At 56.5% G+C, this 20,306-nt stretch overlaps 1 protein-coding gene across 1 annotated transcript in view; it reads right to left on the bottom strand.

The window, feature by feature from the left end:
• The window catches only part of JADE2 (jade family PHD finger 2), a 32,823-nt gene extending 15,352 nt beyond the window's left edge, over positions 1-17,471 (bottom strand). The window contains exons 1-4 of the mRNA XM_026046016.1: positions 17,408-17,471; positions 16,775-16,860; positions 9,213-9,370; positions 3,837-4,006 (exon numbers count right to left, since the gene is read on the bottom strand). Of these exons, the coding sequence (XP_025901801.1) occupies positions 3,837-4,006; positions 9,213-9,370; positions 16,775-16,860; positions 17,408-17,465 (472 nt within the window). The 5' untranslated portion in view covers positions 17,466-17,471. The remainder of the gene's footprint in view (positions 1-3,836; positions 4,007-9,212; positions 9,371-16,774; positions 16,861-17,407) is intronic.
• Between the last annotated feature and the right edge of the window lie 2,835 nt (positions 17,472-20,306).

Here is a 20,306-nt window from a genome sequence, read left to right on the forward strand (position 1 = left end):
CACGAGCGGCCCCCAAGCAGAGCAGGATTCCGCTCCGACCCCGTGCAATGTGTTTGCTGTGCTGTCACGCCGTGGATGCCTCCTGCCCGCCCCGCTCRTGCTCCATACAGAGGTAATTACAGGAGGTCGCCGCTCGCCGTCCCCGCTCAGCTACCCCGGAGCTCTTTGGATCGACAATTGCGCTTGATGGGGATGAAGGGATTAATCGCTTATGAAAAACTAACCCACAGGGCCTCAGGGCGAAGCTCATCTTCCATTTGTGCTCCATTTATCTCCTTCTGCATCATATAAAGTTACTGCTATTAAACCCCATTCATAAAATTGTCATCTTTTTGGCTGCGAAAGCGCTATCCGTATCGATCGCGGCCGTCCAAAGAGMGAAAGCAACAGCAACAAAGCTCAACCCGAACACTCTACTGCAACAATAACACTGCTATTTTCCCCGTGGAGCAATGTGCAAAGATTCAGATACTGATCTTGGCTACACAAAATAAATCCRGGGGAATCAGTCCAGGGACTAAGTCCTGGTGCACACACACGTGCCTGGGAACCACTCTCCCCCTCCAGACATACGGATTGCAAACAGAAATGGCAAAAAAGAGGGTTGCTCTGGGTTAAGGTATTTCAAGATCTTGTGTAAAATGGGTTGCAAAAATGAAGTTTCTCTGCATACCCATCAGAGCCCCATCAGCAACCAAAACTTTTGGACATGGTTTGGCACCTCCATGGACCTGCAGGTCCTCCCAGCTTCACCCACCACTTTGTAACCACGGTCGGACACATTCCTTTGTGTGATGCYGTTCACTGTTATAACCTGTTTCTCAGTACCGCAATTTATGTGGTGTGAAGGTGCAATATTCCTCTGCTAAATGAATTCTCAGCTATTCTTTACTCCGGTTTGAGCCTACTCACTGCACTGGGAGGAAAAAAATAAAAACACGTTGCTGGAGAGCCACCTTCCCCAAAGCAGAGACCTATTTCTGACTAAACTGCGCGCCACTAAAATCAATTTACTGAAACAATAAATCCTTTTACCCTGTGGAGTGTATCTGGAGATAAAACAGCTCGTGAGCAAACAACCACAGGGGCTGCAGGCTGCGACATCAGCCTGTGCACAAACTATAAACCGCAGAATCTCTTTTCTTGTAAAAAACAAACGCAAACAAACAAAATTACCACTCAAAAATAAGAAGCACTTGGGAAATGATGGAGACGAGTCTGCTATCACAGAGGGTAGGGCAGAGTGCAAGGCAGCGAGGTCCCCATGGGGCCAACAGTGCTGGAAGCCACCAGCTCTTGAGATCCAAGAGCAGCTTGATCCCATCCTTGGGAACRCCCGGGATCCTTTGCTTCCTCCCGGCTCTTCCTCCTCCTTGGTCSGCAGTGTCCCAGCTCACGTCTTCCCACTCTCTTTGCAGCAATGACGGATCAAAGCCAACCCCTCACCGCAGGTCATGTGGACACCAGCAGCTCCCCAGATGCAGATGAGAGACCCGCAGGGTTGCAGAAAACCTGCTCCTCGTGTGAGCACCACGGCTGCGCTCCCCTCGGGCGCTAACGGGACCCCGGACGGAACCCGGCCGCCCGGCAAGGCCACCAGCACGTGCGCCCTGCACACGAGCCGGGCGCACGCAGCGAGGCTTCAAAGGGTTTTTGTGGCAAACACTGCCTGCTAATGCACTTAAAAGATTTACAGGAACCAATTATCACCCTTTCTGCCACCCACCGACATCAATTATTGCTCAGATTTAAGATGATGACAAAACGTTTCAGAGGCCGCTTTACAATCCGCCGTCGCTCCGCAGCGACGCCGAYGGAGCCGGCCCGGAGCGCTGCTATGAAACCTCTTCCTCCCTCCGCTGGCAAACCCCRAACAGTTCAATCACCACAGGGGTTTTATGCAAACGGTGAAACAACAACCTGACATAAAACCTGCAAAATGCAGAGGCGAAACGCGGCTCCCCCACCCTGCCCGCCTATACGTGAAGGTAGAGGTGAGGCGCTTTCCTGCAGCACATGCTTCTGCAAGAAAACTTCCTCACTTTGTTCCTTTCCCAGGCTCCTGGTGGGGGCACCTCCGCCCTTGGTTTATAGAACGGCTACCTGGAAACTTTTCCAGGTCTCCTTGCCGGCTTTGGGGTGATGAGATTAAAGTTTTGCTTTTTTATAACCATCACAAAGTGCCCGAGCAGCAAACCAGCCATCCAGGCATGTTTAACCACTGAGGTCACCCCTGCCGCACCACAGCCCTTTAAACAGCACATTTTGATTCGGAATAGTAACAGCTACTGAAACACCGAGCGGGGTGGCTGCGAGGTGGGGTTAAAATCATTTTAAAGCTGTTTTACGCCAGAAACCTTCGTTTTGCAGCCAGGCTGTGCAAGCTCAGCAGCTCTCCGGAAGGTCGAGCCAATCTCCGTGATAAACTTCCCTCCCCGGGGTGCCCTAAAAAGGACTGGAAACRGTGGCGCTGCGGCTGGGAAAGCCGGTGGCAGCAGGATGATCTCATGGGTGTTTTCCAGCCCCCCTCCCAGTGCTGGGCGGAGATGCTGCTCTTCCTTTGTCATTAAATATTTTGCGGGTGACACGCTGGACATTGATCCCATCAGGACCCGGAGGAGCCTGAACTCCTGTCCCCAGCTGCAGGTTTGGCGGGAGGTTCCTCCTGCCTCGGCTCCAGAGGCCACGCTGCTCCAATTCAGCCACCTTAATGASGACTGCAGAAGTTAAACGCAGCTCGTTTGGGAGCTGCTTGTTTGGGAGGGCTCCTGGTCCCCTCCAGCTGCACAGAGACCTGCAAAGAGCCTCCCTTGTCACAGCTCCCCAGCGGGATACGCCACAGCTGGCACTCACCTCCCAGCCTCCGCACAAGCCATCCACAGGGAAGCCCCACATGTGAGCACCATCCCCGCACCGCATCCCTGACCCAACACTTTGAAGAATCCTGAAGTGAGCCAAATTTAACCCAGCCGAGCYGCAGGAATCACGTCCCTGCTCAGCACCGCGCCGGCGGGACCGACCGTGCCCAGAGGACAGGGCTCTAACAGGCTCTGCCCTCCCGCGCAGAGCCTCGGTGCATCTCAAAGGTGAGCGTTTGATTGCTTTGCTATTCTCACCTGAGCAGCGGTAATGACACCACAACCACCCCCAGCCCACAAGGCCTGGAAACTCCCTGCGGAGCCTGGCACGACCTGCACCTCCGTGCCAGCCGCCCTGCTCGGCGGACCGTGCCGAGCAGCAGCACCAAGAGCCGCGTTTCCAGCCCGGTTACTTGCACTGAACACAAACGCACTAATGGGTTTCAAAAGCACGTGCCGATAGAGCAGAGCAGTGAGGCAGCCGACACCACACAGGGCTATTTAAAGACAACTGAGAAAGGAGACAGCCCAGGATCAGCATTCCTGAGCTTGTTTGTTTTCATTAGGAAATCSTCCTTGCTCCGAGTCCATCTGCTCTCAGATCTGGCCAAAGGAAGAGGAGCCGGCGTGGATGTGCCCACCCTGAGCACATGTCGTCTCCTGCAACACAGATGCTGCAGGGAGCAGGACCGGAGACAAGTGCTCTGCAGTCCATCAGGTCTTCTGCAAACCAGATTCCTGCTCCATGGGGGAACTGCACAGTTGCTGCAGTCATCTGGCTTGCCCTGTTCCTCTCACACTGGCCCCCAAGYCCCAAAGAGAGCAAGAGGCACCAAGATGTGCTCAGGTCAATCCATATAAGCTCTTTTGGGGAATCAAACCTCCTCCTTCAAGGCCTTCCAACTTTGGTTCCGCATCATTATTAATGCCCAACTGACACAGATCCCAAGTGAGCAGAGATATCCCATCAGGACTTACCCATCTCCTTGAGCTCCATGTTGACGAGTTCCAACCAGTAGGCATCAAGCTCATCCAAGTCATAGCGGCTCATGCCTTGCAAGTACGTCCTCGTCGCCTCCGAAATCTCGCAGAGCGGCGGGCTGCCCGGCGAGCCCTGTGAAAGCGAGTTCTCCAGCTGGGGAATGATCCTGCAAGAGGAGAAGGAAGAGTTGGGAAAGAGCTAGAGTGTGCAGAAACGCAGCTAGCCAGCCTAGCAAGGTCTCGTGGGCTCAACACGGTCCGTTGAGTCGCAGACATCTGCAGGATCACAACCTGGACACACATTTTCACAGGGGCTGCTAGCTCGGGATACCCGGTTTGGTGCTTTGAACCGGAACAGCCACCGGAACAGCCGCTCCAGGCCACGACGAGGCACAAGTGACAGGGTGCCAAACCTGCCGGGGGATCCAGCAATCCCGAGAGCCTGGCAAGGAAAACCACGCGCTCCACTGGCTGGTCCGGGGCAGAGATTGGGTGGCCTCCCTTCCAGGCCCCTTATCCATCCAATCCATCCTCATTCCTGCTCCCTCTCTCCTACCTACAGGATGATTTTGCCATTGATCTACCGGAGTTAAGTGCTCACGCTGACAAACACAAGAGAAATGTGATCTCTCCAGAGACCTTTAATTTCCCCATCAATAAATTGTAGAGAGAGACCTGCCTTACTGCTCCGATGCACAYCTCCCACAAATTTCACTCCGAGCTCTGAAGAAAACCCTACGAAAACACCAGCTGACAGAGCGTCCACATTTTGAAGCGAGCTCACTGCAGTGTGGAGGATGCAGTTTAGTGCAGACAGCAGCACCGACCCCAGCAGGCTCCTAGGAAGCCTCAGGGCTTCCATCTATGGATCCAAAAACACATTCACAGCCCTAAAAACACCCAGGTACATRGTGCAACGTGCCTCAGTGCAAGAGGAGATGAAACCCTCTTTGTCTTAATCCCAGGTAGCCACACAAAGCTTCAAGGCCTTGGCCAGCCACTGGGCAAGCTGAGCACAGGGGCCGTGCAGGAGAAAGCTCCAAGTTGTTGAGGAAAAGCCCTTGTGCTGCAAGGAATGTGTCTTCGGGGCTGCTGGAAGGAGGGAGCTGCACCGCTCGCCCGCGAGCCTCTATTAATCCCGTTATACAACTTGCCCAGTGCTGAGCCAGCAGCAACAGGTGATGCTGGGACACGCAGCCAGGCGGGAGGCTCCGAACCGCGGGAGCTGGAGCTCCACAAGACATGCAGAGTTTGGCCACATCCACATAACGGGTGAAGCTGCTCCTAGTAGTCTCTGGAAGGGAACGGAGCCACTAACCAACATCTGGACACATCTTTGCAGACTTTCCACTGCAGTGATTTAAGACATCTAGGTGGAAAGCAAGAACAGTGGGTTGGGGTCTGCTTCGAGTTATGTCTGTTTTATGCTGTTATAAATAAGTGCTGCTTAGACTTGAGTGCTGCTGCACCTGGTTTGCACCCGTCAGAGATGAGACTCTCCGGAGGCAGGTCTGGATCTCCTTAGGATCACAGCTGCCTCTGCCTGGGATCCTCCTCTCTTATAGGYGGCTCAGAGCACTGCTCAAAGGTGAGCAAACCACTGGCTCCAAAATGGGGCAAAAAAAATGAAATAAAATAAATAAACCCACAACATTTCCTCCATCTGCCCCTTCTAGGCTGGTTTTGTAAAAGTTCGCAAAACACCCATTGCTCCTCCTTGGCCAGAGCCAGCAGAGCTGCTATTCTGTGTCCTGGCATCTCTCTTGCCTTGGGAGGGAGCCCACATCACCTCCCTGCTTATGGTACCAACGCTTCCATTCAAAAAGAAAGCCAAGATTAAGAGTGCAGCTCTTAATGACCTCAATTCTCAGTAAGAGAAGGTTCCTCTACCTCCCCCTAAACCACCTTCCTCCCACTCGAGCCCTCCTACAACCATAGCTTGCTTCCTCCCGTGAAGGGCCTGAAGGAGCCCAAGTGCCCTGGGGGTGTTGGCTTCCTTTATTCATGCAGTTAGGCAGATGCATGGCATATATTTAAAAAAAAAAAAAAGTCCCTTTCAATCAAGGGTGTATTTAAAAGAGGGGCTGAAAATTGCCCTCGGACTAGAAAGCAGAACAAACTCGAGGCCATTAATGCACAAGTGGGTCTCAAGGGCCCTTCAGGAAGGGCAGTAAGTGGACCCCAAGACTCTTGAGAACCGCACGTGTCCTCAGAGACAACTGCACGTTAATAAAAAAAATCCTCAAATTCCCATGATTAATCATCAGCTCCATAAAGCAAATGCTTCACTTGGCTAAAGGGAGAAGGCAGCTCTTCTATACGCTCCCTTTTAATGTACTAGAGAGAATAATAAATAATCCCGTATAGGCTTCCCTTCTGCAAATACTTAATTTTATTACAATGAAGGCTTTAGTCACTCATCTCTTCTCTACCTACATTCCAGTCTAAATTAGTCTTGTCCAGCATCCACAAATAAATCAGCTTAGCAAAGTCAGTGGAAAGATAACTCTGGCAGCAGCCTCGGGCTGCCGCTATCATGGCATTTTGTGGCACATTCGGAGGGCACGCTGCCATTTCAAGGCACAATTTCCACCGTTTATTCACAGCAGGCTCTCGCAGGCCACTCAGACCAGGCGCCCAAWCTTCTAACCAACTTAAGCCAACAGATTTTACAGGTGTTATTGCTACTCCATAGCGAGCAGGGTTTAAGATGTTGGGAAAGCAGAGCACTGAGGGGCAGCTGGGCTGCAGGAGAAGCAGGCCCCTGTGCCCAGGAGAAGCAGCAGCAGCCGATGACCATGTTGTGGTTGGACGTTGGGCTGGTTTCAGCAACAGAATACGGGTGGTTTTTCTGGTTAGCTGGGCTACAGCAGGGTCTGGCCCYGAGCAAAGCGTGTGCACCCACACACAGGGACATGCACACACACCATTACAGTGCCCAGGGTGCTGTTCGTACACACGAGCTAGCAGGGGCTGGTGGAAAAGGGCAGCAGCACCAAGCRATGGAGAGAGAAACCAGGGAGATGCTTCAAGAGCAGGGGCACCTTAGAGCTTCTCACTTTCCATTGCATCAATAACTTTTCCTCATGAAGAGGGAGCCAGGGGGCCCATGAAGCCCCACAGGAACCCACCACGGGCAGCTCTGCTGCTTGTGATACCTCTCCAACTGCTCCCCAAGGACAAGAGCCTATCCAGGACCCCCCTGGAGATCAGCTGAGCTTCTCCACACAGAGCACAGCCTGCTAAAGGTTTCCAACTCCCACTTAATTARCATGCAACTGGGAAGAGCCACTGGGAGAGGCAGGGACAGCCAAGCGTGTGCTTGCCTGAGATGAGGAGCAAGAGAGACGTTGCTTCCTTGTGCGCGCGGCGCCAAGTTCCTACCATTAGAGCATCTGGAGTTCATTATCCCGGCCAGAAAGGCTTCCACAGTTATTCCAGTAACACAAACAGCTCTGCTTTCAGTCGCATCCACCTCGTAAGGGAGAGCAGAGGGCGGTTTTGCAGGCGCCGGGGGGCAGCTCCACACCTGCAGCCCCCATCYCTAGCAACCCCTCCGGAGCCTGGGAGCCGGAGGGAAGCCGAGGAGCCGAGGCTGCTCCATCTACCCGCAGCCAGATCCTCTACGAGTGCAAACACCCACCGGGAGAATTAAATGCATTAAAATAAAAACCCAAGTGACCTCAGCGCTGGGTGAGAACCCGCTGGATTAATGCGATTTGTCCCATCCCATCCCCTGGAGGGGGGATCTCTAGGCACGAGCCCATCAGAGGCTGAAAAGGGCATCAGCAGCTGCCAAGTGCCACAAACCCTGTGGAGGGAGGGATGTATGCACACATACATAGATGCACATACACATGCTCACACATATACACACACTCCCCCTTGTGAGGCTCCTGTCAGGGACCTGTCTATGGAGGTTGCAGATGCGGGCACATTAAAGCCAGGACATTGTAAATGAGCCCTTGAAGTGCTGCTGTCACCAAGGTCACCAAAAACAGGGACTTTTTTTGGCCATGCTACAGCCAGAGAGGTTCCAAGGATCACGGAGCAACTGCATGGGGAGAGGTGGAAGCCACAGGGGCGACGCATCCCCAGAGCTCTGCGTCACGGCACCGCGGGATCTGCTCTGCTCCCCTCCAAGCAAGGGACCACCAAAGCTCCATGGAGTGAGACCCAAATCCAGAACCACGTTGGGGACAGGACACAGCAGCCCAAAGTGCTGCAGGAGGCGACTCCTCGGGTTCACCGGGAGCAGATAACTGGAGACAGAACCAGGAGCTGTTTTGGGAGAGGAGCTGATGGAGTCTTGCTTAGTCTTGCTTAGTCTAGAGGAAAGACAAGCGAGCGGAGGCACGACAGCAGCCCAAGAAAAACTCCAAGACTTTGGGCAAAGGTTGCGGCATGGACAGCAAGGGGAATGCCCTGGAGCAGCCGAAGGGGCCCGGGAGCAACCTCCCGGGATGCAGGGGCTGGGAGGAGAGGCCGGGAGCACGCAGGATGCTCCGGCGCGGGCGGAAGCCGTGGGACCGGCCACCGGGCACCGCGGGGCTGGCGCTTCCCAGCTGGAAGGCGCCGCAGCCTCAGCTGGGGAGCAGACGGGCCCGCGGCTGGGCCGCGCTTAGCTATCAAAGACGGAGAAGAAAAGCTGCTCCGCACACAGGGGAGCTTTTTATTCCCCCCTCCCTCTTCTCCGAGGACTAAATCAACTCAACAGGCCCCTTTACAGCCTCCCTTTTGATGTGCTCGGCCTCACTAAAGCTCCGTTTCTTTCCCCGTTTTCCTGCAGGGAGGTGGGGGCAGCTGCACAGGAGCTGCCTCCACCCTTGGGACCAGCAAAGACCCCCCAGGACCGGCCGGGTCACCCCAACGTGCCCGGCCCTGCACCCCGAGCGCGGCTCCGACACCGGCAGCTCCGCGCGGTCCCGCCGCGGATCCCGAGCGCACGGCAGCTCTCCCACATTTCTGTGCTGCAACAGCAGCTGTTTAACGGGCTATTTTAAACTGCGCTTTTAATCCCTATTCCAAAATAGCTCAACGAGACACCGTGCGGCACCAGCGCACTTCTCCTCCGCGCRGCTTAGGGGGACGTTTGTTGGGCTGCTGCTCCTCACGCCCCCAAACCCCCAAGTCCCCATCCCATTTTCCACACCCAAGAGTAGCTCGGAGCAGCAAGCCAGAGGTTTTYGACCCTGGGCCCAACTCCTGCAGCCCCAGCAGCAAACGCTGGCTGCATCCAGGGGCAATGCAGGAGCTGACGCTCCATGTGCTTCCTCCTTGCTCTGCTCAACCCCCCGCCGGTTTCACCAGGCTTTCTCCAGCCTCTCCATCCCCTCGCTGGTTTTACCAGGCTTTCTCCAGCCTCTCGCTTACCTGACCACGGGCTCAGGGATGGCCTCGGCGCTGGCGGGCACCTGCACGCCCTTCTCCCACTCCTGCCTCCAGGGATCCGCGAGGATGTAGTACTCATCGGGGCTCAGCTGGAACGAGTCGGGAATTTTCATGGCCGTGATCAGATCAGTGCGGAAGACCTGCACCAAAAACAAACGCAAGGGACAATAGCAAAGAGTCCAGCCAAGGCGCAGGACAGGCTGGGAGGCCCTTCCCAGGCGAGGCCACACTCCTATTCCCAGCTTGCTCCCCAGGAACAAGTCATCTTGGCATAATAAGGGGACTCCTTCAGAAGAACAGGGGGACAAATAGAGAAAATAGGCCAGGTTTTGCACAGTGAGATATATTTTAAACTCCATCCTCTCCCACTTGACAGAGCAGCCTGGAATCTGTGAAGGACCCTGGGCATTACACTCAGAGAACACCTTTCCAGSCACAGGGAAAGGGGATCCAAGCAACAGCAGAATCTCAAAGGCAGCACCGGGTGCAAGATGCTGCATCCCAATAAATCCTCATCCTGCAGCAGCCACCACCAGCTCAGAGGGACCTTGCAAAGTCTCCACCTTGATGAGCCAAAGGGGCCTCCCCTGGAAAAGGTGGAAAATTTGGGCCAGCTGCCGAGATAAACCAGCCATGGGGCACTGCAGGGAGGAGTCACATTGGAAATTAAGGTTAAATTAAATCAATGACAGCCGAACTGCTCTTAAAACAACCACTGTGGATGTGCAGAGACCCATCTGCCTTGCCCCTCCTGCCCATTGCAAAATGTCCCTGCTCCTGGGGTAGCAACTTCTGCAGGAATAGCTAAAAAGCAGAATAAGCCCCAATTCCGCTCCAACAGAGATGCTCAGGAATAGCCTGCAGGATCAAATCCAAGGCTGGGGTGACCGAGGTGAGCAGAGCAAAGCTGGGAGGTTTCACTGAACTTCCAGCCACCTGCTGCCTCAGGTGCAAAGGAATTGCTGAACGATAAAGCAGTTTTGCATTTTATTTTTCTGCATTGCTCCTAAGGGGAAAATAAAGCTCATGGCCTTGGGAAAAAGCCTGTTTAGCGAGCAGGAAAGYGCTAGGCTATGCAGCCAAATGCAAGGAGGGATTTACAGACCCACTGAGCCCCTGCACTGTGAAAACCCGCCAGCCCTGTGGACAGTGAATTTGCTCATTCTCCATTTCCCTTCCGGCCCTGAATATACCAGGATGAAAAAATCACTCCAAGAAAAAGAAAAATCCATCACAGTAAATAAGGCTTTCCTTCCAGAGGATTGCCTGTCAGCARCGACCCGAGCAATCCTGCCTCTTGCAGAATAAAAATAAATTGGAAGTGAAAATGGACGGCTTCTCCTCTCCACCATCTGCTATTGGGAAGTGACACCGGCGATGCCAGCGCCAGGCACCATCTCCTGCATCCCCACCAGCTCTGGGCACTTTCTGCAGGGCTGTGGTGCTCTGGGGGAGCCTCAGATGCTCTTTAATCTGCTCGTGGTGCCCATGGGCACTGGGCAAGAGCCACAATGAACCACACGATGCTGTTTTACCCTTCCAATGCAAAAATAAAGTGCTGTGGAGAGTATTTCGGAACCCGAAGGAGGCAACGTGCAAGAAACTGGATGTTTAACTAAGACCACTGAGACCAGTATTTAGGTCAGTTCATTTAATCCTCCGAGTCTCAGCTGATAACCCAATTAGAGCTAAATACAAATACATAAACAACCTCTTCTATGGGGGGACCCCTCTGAAGTCCACCAGTGTGTTCCTCCGGATGCGGCTCCTTGCGGACCCTGCCGGCCCCATCCCTGCAGAGCCGCTCGGAGCCTCCATCCACCCCYCTATAAACAGGAGCCCCAGGCTAATCCTGCAGCCAAAGTTAGGAGGAAGAGCAGGTTCCTTTAAGTGGCTCCAATTCCATCATTTTGAAAGGCTCCGTAATGTTTTCCAACACTGTCAGCGTGGGAAATTAAACAAAAAATAAACCAGACTCTCAGTGTTGCTTTGACTCCCTGTGACCCAGGCAGGGAGAAATGGGACCTATGGAAAACTGAGCGTTTTTCTCCCAATGCTGCTGCAACAATGACGTTTTTTGGAACATCTCCCTTCCTTCCACAGGTGCAGGGAAAGAAGGATCATCATCCTCTTGGGATCCCCTTACGGGATCATCCATCTGGAGCAAAGAGCATCATCCTGACCTGCCTGGGATGCCCACAGCAGAGCTGGGAACGGCATTCCCACGTTGGTCCGTCCCGTGCATTATCCCCAGAGCCGATACTAAAGGATGTTCCCCTGGGAACATGGAGAGCATCTTCTCCCCCAGACCCACCCCTCCTGGCTTCTTGTTTTAATGTCAGTCCAACTGCACGTGGTTGAGCCTATTCCCAAAAGACCCGGCATCCTGGATCCGCAATATTCCTGTTCGCTGGGGCAGAYGGTTTCCTCCGTTTCTCTTCTTCCAGGGGTGATGGGAAGCGCTTGGAGCACCACAAAGACTGCGAAGGGAAGTGGATCTGTCGCCTGGAAATCTCCCAAGAGCTAATATGCCCCAATTGTAACCCAAATGCCGTTTTGTTTTGAATTGTCTGGGATTAGGGCCGGGAAAAGACTCAATTATTCTCCTCAAACTCTTCTGAATTATTTATGAAAGCCAAATAAAGGCTAAATCAGGCGCTGACGAACCGAGGGACCCGGCGGTGGTGAGAGAAAGTTGCACACCAGAAAACAGGCAATTTCCCCTCAAAAGGACTGTTTACTATTTCCTCCCTCCTGCAGGATTTGACAAATTGCCTTTACGGCCCCGGCTGCTTAGCAACCTGCTCCTGCCTCCCGGCTGCTAATTGCTGCCGCCAGCGGCCCCGGCGCCGCTCCCGGGGCGCTCCGCATCCGCATCGGAGCAGGCTCTCCATATCCATACCGGAGCAGGCTCTCCGCATCGGAGCGGGTTCTCCGTATCCATACCGGAGCGGGCTCTTCGCATCCATACTGGAGCGGGTTCTCCATATTCATAAAGGAGCGGGCTCTTCGCATCCATACCGGAGCAGGCTCTCCGTATCCACACCGGAGCAGGCTCTCCACATCCACATCGGAGCAGGCTCTCTGTATCCACATCAGAGCAGGCTCTCTGTATCCATACCGGAGCGAGATCTTCGCATCCATACTGGAGATGGCTATCTGTGCATCCATTCCGGAGCAGGCTCTCCACATCCATATCGGAGCGGGCTATCTGCATCCATACTGGAGCAAGCTCTCCACCTCCATACCAGCGCAGGCTCTCCACATCCATACTGGAGATGGCTCTCTGCATCCATCCCGGAGCAGGCTATCCACATCCATATCRGAGCGGGCTATCTGCATCCATACCRGAGAGGGCATCCGCATCCGTACCGGAGCAGCGCCCAGCTCTGGGCACAGGCACCTCGAGCGCAGATGAAGAACAAAACCGGCATCGTGTGGAAGCGAAGCAGCCGATGCAGCCTCCAGAAGCATTCCCACAGCATCCACGTTCTTTCCAAGGTAGAATTTCCAGATTTCCCTTACTAGGGAAATGGAAGGAAATGCAAGGAAAGAAGGCAGTGATGTGCAGCAAACCTTCAGCTGGCTCCAATCCCGCATGGATACATAGCCCCGGATCCGTATGGACATGTAACAACTGGGGGAACATCCTCGTGCCCGTCCGGCTTCCCGGTCCCCACGACATCCAGCTCCATGCGYCCAGATGCCGGCTCTGAGCTCGCTCAGCACGGGATGCCGAAGAGGAAAGCGGCCCCGTGTCAACGGATCCTTCCCTGCAAATTCCCTCTCTGGCTGCTCCGCTGCAACCCGGGAGCCACTGACGGCACTGCCATCTCTACCCGGTGAATTAAAACCACACTGTGATCAAGCTGATGGCTTGCATGGACCTGGCACATGGTTGATGAGCCCCAAAATGGGCCTTAAGGGACACCTGCGGGTTTGCAGCTCGGCCTCAGCGATGGGAAAAGAGACGGAAGCGCCAAACCCTACGTCACGTTTCTGCACGCTGCAGCAATGCACTGGCATGCACCACGTGCAGGCATCCGGGGCTGCTATGGGATAAATAGGAAGAACTGAGCGAAACTCTTCTGCACGCAGCAATCCTCAGCACGGGCGCATCCGACGCCAGGGAGTTCCCGCTGCCCCTCGCAGCAGGACGGCGCCGAATCGCCCCTCTCTTTAGCTCCAGGCGCAGCCTTTTCTCCCCTTCCTAGCAGCCACAAGGGCCGAGCCGGAGGTGCAGCCATGGGAAAAGCCCTCGCRAGAGCCAAGCACCATCCCGCTGCCTTCCCTTGCCTGCGGAGCCCACCCTTGGGAAGCTGCAGCGGGTTTCCCTCGGCACAACTGAACTCCCCTGGAGATCATCAGAAATAGCCCATCTGCCCGTTCTCACACCCGCATTTGCCACGTGGCCTCCTCAGAGGAYGGGTGTGTTTTGGTGTTTAAACCTAAGGAAACGCTCGCCTAGCGCTGCTCCCGATTAGTCTGCGGAGCTTCTCCCAGGGGCTCTTGTGCTGCTCCCGCACGGATGGATAGATGGATGGATGGATGGATGGACAGACGGACGGACGGCTGCTCTCGTCGGCATGGGCAGGTTTGCACACAGGTTTGCAGCATGCAGCTCCCGGAAAGTGGGAAAAGCGCATGGATAAGGTGGGAAAGGTGCTGACCTCCCAGCAGCCCAAGGAGCAGGAATTGCATCCCTGGCACCCAGCTGGCCCTGCTGCTTTCGGGGGTTGTTATSAGGGCAGCAAAAGCATCTCCGTGTTTGCTCCCAGTCTCGGAGCAGGGAGGGAAGCAGTAGCAGCCACCGTCAGGGTTTATTTATATGCAAATGTTTATGTGAACGTTTCTATTCCCCCCCCAAGTTTGAGCAAAAACAAAGTCCTCCCAAGCACTCACCCAGTGCAACAATAATTACTTTTCAGAAAGAAAAACGGTATAAAAATGCAGATGTTTGTTAAAAGGAAGCTAAAAGCAGCAGCTGGAAGGATCACATCACTGTGCAGGGCCATAAGGACGTCCTTCCAAGCACGGATGTCTCAGCAAGGAAAACAGACAGCACTGTCAACTGCGCAAATTCACGTTTTCCGCCTCAGGAAAGACAGGAATGCAGGAGGAATGACGGAGCGGAGGGCGACGGGGATGTGGAGGGAGATGARCCCGCGGTGGGGACCGAGCGCGGAGGCCGTCGCGGGGACGCGGCCGGGCAGAGCCCCGCGACAGGCGCCGTGACCACGACCGCGCAGCAGCCTCCGGCGCGGGTGTTTACAAACAGCTCAGTACTTTTCCATGCTAAGAAGCTTGTTTTTCCAGATGCCTTGCGCCGGGTGGTTTTTAGCGTGTCGAGTTAATCCTTTCTCGCCGAGTCTTTCATAATAAACATCACCCCCTGACCTAGCTAATAGCTATGTAACTGTAATGCCTTTGATTTTTTTTTATCTCCCTCTCGCGCTGTCCTGGGGCATGCAGAGGGTGCCACGGGCTCGCTGAGAGACGGGGAGGTGGCTGAGAAGGGCTCTGAGATTATCCATGAGTGTAAATCACTGCTTCTCTCCAGCTCATCCCTGCAAAAACCACCGTGAACTGCTCCTTCCCCAGCTCATCCCCGCAAAAATCACTGAAAATTGCTCCTTCCCCAGCTCATCCCTCCAAAATCACTGTGAATTGCTCCTTCCTCAGCTCTTCCTCCCCAGATCACTACAAATCTCTGCTTCCCCCCAGCTCATCCATCCCAAATCACTGCAAGTTGCTCCCTCTCCAGCTCACCCTTCCCAAAATCACTGCAAGTCACTGCTCCCCCAGGCACTGCCACAAATCAGTGCATGCTTTCCCCCAATCTGCCCCTGCAAACCATTGCTCGCCCCAGCTCATTCCCCCACATCCCTGCAACTCTCTGCTCCCCTCAAATATCCCTGCAGCAACTTGGAGCTGTCGGAGCCCGGATCCCTTCACAAGGATACGAGCAGCCTGCAAAGCCCGAGCCTGAGCTGCTGCTTGCAAAGGCCATCCCGCGTCCCCGGAGTGCCCAGGGGGGTTTCAACACCCAGAATAAACTYGTCGCGCTTTCTGCGCCGCCTTCCCCGCGTTTCCATTCTCTGAAAGACTCCCCCGCACTGGCGGTGCTAACGAAGAAAAAGGTATTCAGTATTTCCCCTGCGATCATTTCACGTGAAGCATTTCTGTAGTTCGGGGGAAGGAAGTTTCTTGGTGGTGGGTGGGTTTGATGCTCTAAACTTCCAAGTTCTTGTGACACCTGCTCTGTGCCTGAAATCCCTCAGTYCTCCTGGGAGAAATGCCCTAATTTCCACACTCAACAGTGACTCCCAAAAAAAGGATCCCAAGCCCAGGTTTGGAAGTGGATCCAGACTTGGAAGTGGATCAGAGAGAAGGACAGAGGTATCCAAGGGAGCTTCCAGGTCAGACTGAAGACCCAGGTGGACTCAGAGTCGTGGTGGGAGCTGCAGAACGAGGGGTGCATCCAAGGCCTGGACCACTCGTGCTCCTGAAGCTGCACTTTGCCTAGGGCAAGTCTGGCCCAAGGCCAGCGTGAGTAATTACGCTCTGCCTCCAAAATTCCCCCGTACTTTCAGGCTACATGTGCTGTTCTCTCGGTTTCGGGTCCCGGGCAGCCGCACGCTGCTCGGCCTCTGCTCCACTTCCTTTCCTTTATTTTCTCCAGGAGCATCCGCGGTGTGAAACGGAGGGACGAGAGCGGCCCCAAGGGGTCCCGCTCACAGCTGTATTGCAACGAGCCCCCGTTTCCCTTCCAGCTGTTGGAAAGCAGCAACACTGGGATCCAGCTCTGAGCCTGCTCCAAGGCCAGGAGTATTTTCACTCGGTGTCTTGGGTTTGTATCCAGCAATTTAATGAGTAGCCAGATAAACTCCTGGGTGCCCGATAGATGCAATTCACACCAAAGACAGCACCGTGTCCATGCGGGTGATGCAGGAGGAGAACCCCTGGCCCCGGCTCTCCCGGAGGAGGTTATCCCGGGCACAGCAGCCCRTCCGTGGGCGCAGGGCTCCTGGAGGCCGGCACGCGGCTCCTCCGACGCCTCCGGCCCCGCAGGCCGGTGCTTCATCGGGGCTCTGCAGGAGCGCCCAGGTCCCTGGGGCGCCTCGGCGCGACCCGGCGCGGCCGCAGCTCGGCRCTGACCACAGGAAAACCTCAAACCTCCCGACGTGACCCGGGGCGGCCGCAGGGCTCCGCGTGCCCCGGACCGGCCGGGATGCTGGGAGCGGGGCTGAGCCTGGACGAGGGTCCTGACCCTGCCACACTGACCCCTCTCCAAGCCCAGCGAGCCCCGACCACGGGTGCTGGTGCAGGGCAGGGACACTCAGAGCCCCATGATGGGAACCGCGTCATCCCCTCCATCCCTGCCACCCTCTCATCCCCATGGATGGTCCCAGCACGCACAGAGCACCAACGTGGCTCCAAGCCCGAGGCTGGGAATACCCATCCACCGTGGGAAGGATGCGCCAGGAACCGCTCCGGCTCCGGTGGGAAGCGCGAACTCGGAGCAAGCTTGAAGAGCCACCTACCTCCGAGGGCTTCTTCTCCTTCTGCCTGGACCAGCCCGACTTGGTGGCGGGGATTTTGGAGCATCTCGACGCGGACGTGGTGTGGCCTGTGGGACGAGAGAGAGGAGTTACCTGCGGAAGCGGCTCCAGCCCCAGGACCTGGCGGTCGCAGCGACCGAGCGAGGTCCGGGCGCCCTGTGAGAGCCCCCTTCCCAAACCCCGCTGATCTTCCCAAACCCCGCTGATCTCCCCAAACCCCGCCGATCTCCCCATCCTCCTGACAGGGAAAGGCCCAGGCATTCCATGAGGTCTAAAAACAGGAGGTCTAAAAGCAACGGTGGCATCAGAAGTCTCCAGACTTGAGGCCCAGCTATCCCTTTCCTGTATCCTCAGATCCCAGGAGGGAAATGCACAGGGTCCTTTCGTGGAAAGGGCTCCAGTCTATTGCCCTTCCCACCAGGACARTAAAAGCCACCAGCCTCGGTCTACCCAAGAGGACAACACATCTGCAGAGGGTTCTGCTCTCCTGGCACATCTGCAGCTCCCCTGTCCCAAACTCCTTGTCACCCAGGGGAGCCCAGAGCCAGATGCTCCAGCTGGTACCGGTGGGAACACTTAAGTTATCTCATCCAAAGCCTCGGTTAAGGGTCTTACTGTCAGTGGTGTCCGAGTTATCACTGCTGATSGAGTACTTGCGTCGTTTCTCTTCCATCTGCAACAAGAGAAATCGCGCACGTCGCTCAGCGCGTCCCGCGGCCGGGTCTCCAGCGGGTCTCCACCCATCACTTACCCGCACGGCGCGGGAGCACCCGGGGGGCTCAGATCCCCAGGGGCCGATCCCGGGGGGCTGTGAGCCGCAGGGGGGGCAATGGGCTCCGCACGGCGGGGTGCACAGGGCGCCGCACGGCGCGGGTGCCGGGGCAGCCCCGCGGGAAGCCCRTGGGGAAGCCCGGCCCGCGCGAGGGTTTCACGGCTGGGTCAGCGCCCCGAGGCRCCGCGGCCCCTTTCTTTGGAGGGGTTGTAACCGCCCGAGAGCTGCTGGAGCCAGGGAATGCTCAACGCAGCCACGCTGCTCCACGGAGAGCTCCGGATGCAGCGGAGCAGTCGATGGCTTTGCAGCCCTCCCAAACGCTGCCTTCCCAAACGCTCCACTGCACTCGGCGGCTCCGAGGGGCAGGCAGCGGGCGCCGCGGCTCCGGGCTCATCCACAGCGGGTTCGGACACGCGGGACAGCGGGCTCGGACACACGGCACCCCCGGAGCCGACAGCGACAGCCGCAAATCGTCAGCGCTGCCCCTGCCTCACGGCACCCRCACCAGGCTTATCGCGCCGTTATGAGGATATAGGGATAATGCTACCAAGGGCCATAAACGTTTTAGCTCTTCCTGRAGAATTCGGCAGCATCAGGACTTTCCTCCAGCAACGCCAGGGGAAACYGCTGTTACTAAATGGCCTTGCTTGGAGCAGCTGTGAGATTTTGCTTGGGGGAAATGCCATCCAAGGGAGACTGAAGTGCAGTTTGCTGCTTCTTCCTTACTGGAAATTCAACCTGCGCACTTGAAACTGGCCCTGCCTGGTCCAAGGCGGTCAAGAGGAGTATRGGGATGGAGCTGCCAGTTTACTGATTCACGGATGTGCTGGGCACTGAGGTTAAATACAGCAAATGCAAGGAAGGGACAAAAGTCAGAGCTGAAGCAGGCACTGGTCACCCTATATGCGACCTGGGTCACCTATAAGCGATCGGAGACCCTGCATCCCGCTCCTACCTGCTCCGAGTCCCCGGCTCGCAGAGGCCGGTGAGTTCAATGCAATTCTGAAGTCTGTGAAAYGCAGCCCAGGCTTCTGCACTAAGCTTGTGTTTACACCGACAGCCAATTTCACCTTTAACTGACCCACTCCCCACATGGCATCGTTGTTAAAGGCATAAACAAATATAAGAAAAAAAAAAAAGAGGTAATACTTCGAGAAGGTCACTCTTAGGTCAAGCTTGGCATAAAAAGAAAAAAATCTAGCTTTTATAGAGCCAGAAATGGAGGGAAAGGTTTCTGTACTCGCTTGCTTAAAAATGCAAATAGAAACAGATGCGAGTTCCTCTCTAAACAAGGGAGGACCCGACCCATCCGAGGCCCCAGGCCCTGCTTTTGTTGGGGCTGAGAAGCGCAGATGAATGGTAAACAAGTGACCGGATGGCCCTGGCAGCAGCCTATATGCATTTAAATCACCTATATGCATTTAAATCACCTATATGCATTTAAATCACTGGACCTTGGCTGAATGCCCCTTCGATTGGGGATGGGATTAAGCTGCTGCCCTGAGGCCACCTGGTCCTGCAGCACCTGCAACGGGGCCAAGGGAGCCCAAGGGATCCGGGCGCCATCCGGATCCTGGTGCCACCCCGGTGCACGTGGAGCAGCGACAGGTCCCGGCACTGCAGCCCAAACCGCTTCCCGCAGCTCCATCCTCCGCTCCGCACGTGCCGGGACCTTTTCCCGCGCGCTGGGAGCTCGCCGGGGCGGCACGCGCATCCCGGGAGCATCCCCGCGGATGCTCCGGGCAGAGCCGGGCGGGCGCCGCGGGGCAGAGCGGCATCCTCGGCGGCCGCAGCCCGGCCCGTTGGCCCCGCGCGCCGGATTTCAGGCTCCGCCGGGCGAGCTGCAATGAGACTGCAGAAAAACCACTTCCCTGTTTGCTCTTGGAGCGCAGCCGGAGGAAGAGGAGGAGAGAAGAGTGCCCCCAGCGGCCCCGCGCGCGCCCCGGGGACACGGCCCCGGCCGCCCGCTCCGGGGACACGGGGCCTCGCTGCGCGTGGGGCGCACGAGCGGCGCGGGGCTCCGCCGTGCCCGAGCCCCGCCGGGGGGACAGGGATGAGCGGGAGCATCCCCARGCCGGGAGCACCCCCTGCGTCGCGTCCCGGGGGGCCGAATTTCACCTCCTYGCAATTTGAACCCAAACAAGCCCCGCTTCCTTCCGGCGCGGCACGTTTTTCCAAGCCCAGGAGGGGATTTGGGGTTGTTTGGGGTTTTTTTGGGGGCTTTTCCTCCCGACTTTACTTTCCCTTCCTGACTCGCCTGGCCTCGGTGCCGGGTCCTCGGCAGCGGGGCCGCCCCGGCCTCGGCCACCCCCTGTGCGCGGTGACGCTCCGGCCCCCACGGGCGGCACCTGGGGACACCCCAGCACCAGCCCCCCGGAAATCCAGTATCCCCCCCCGGCCAACTCCCGGGCGCCCACACCCCCTCCCAGCACCAATCCCCAAATTTTAGCCATCGGCCTCAGTTTTCCCGGGAAGCGCCGGCCCGGCCTCCCCGCAGCCGTGGCCGCGAGCTTTTTGGGGGTTATTTTATCGCGGAGGGGCGCGAGGGTCAGACCTGGCCCCGCGGCTCCGGCCCGGCCCCCCGGGCATCATCCCCATGGTGGGGGGACCACGCGATGGGGGGGGGGGTCCATCCGCCCCCCACACAGCACCTGCGCTGCGGGATGCTCCGCTCCGGCCTCCGGGCACATCCCGGGGGGAACAGGAAGGGGGAGGACACGGAGGGGATGGGGACATGGAGGG

Source organism: Nothoprocta perdicaria, unplaced genomic scaffold (assembly GCF_003342845.1).
Source record: "Nothoprocta perdicaria isolate Ctin4 unplaced genomic scaffold, notPer1 scaffold_107, whole genome shotgun sequence".
NCBI classification, from domain to species: domain Eukaryota; kingdom Metazoa; phylum Chordata; class Aves; order Tinamiformes; family Tinamidae; genus Nothoprocta; species Nothoprocta perdicaria.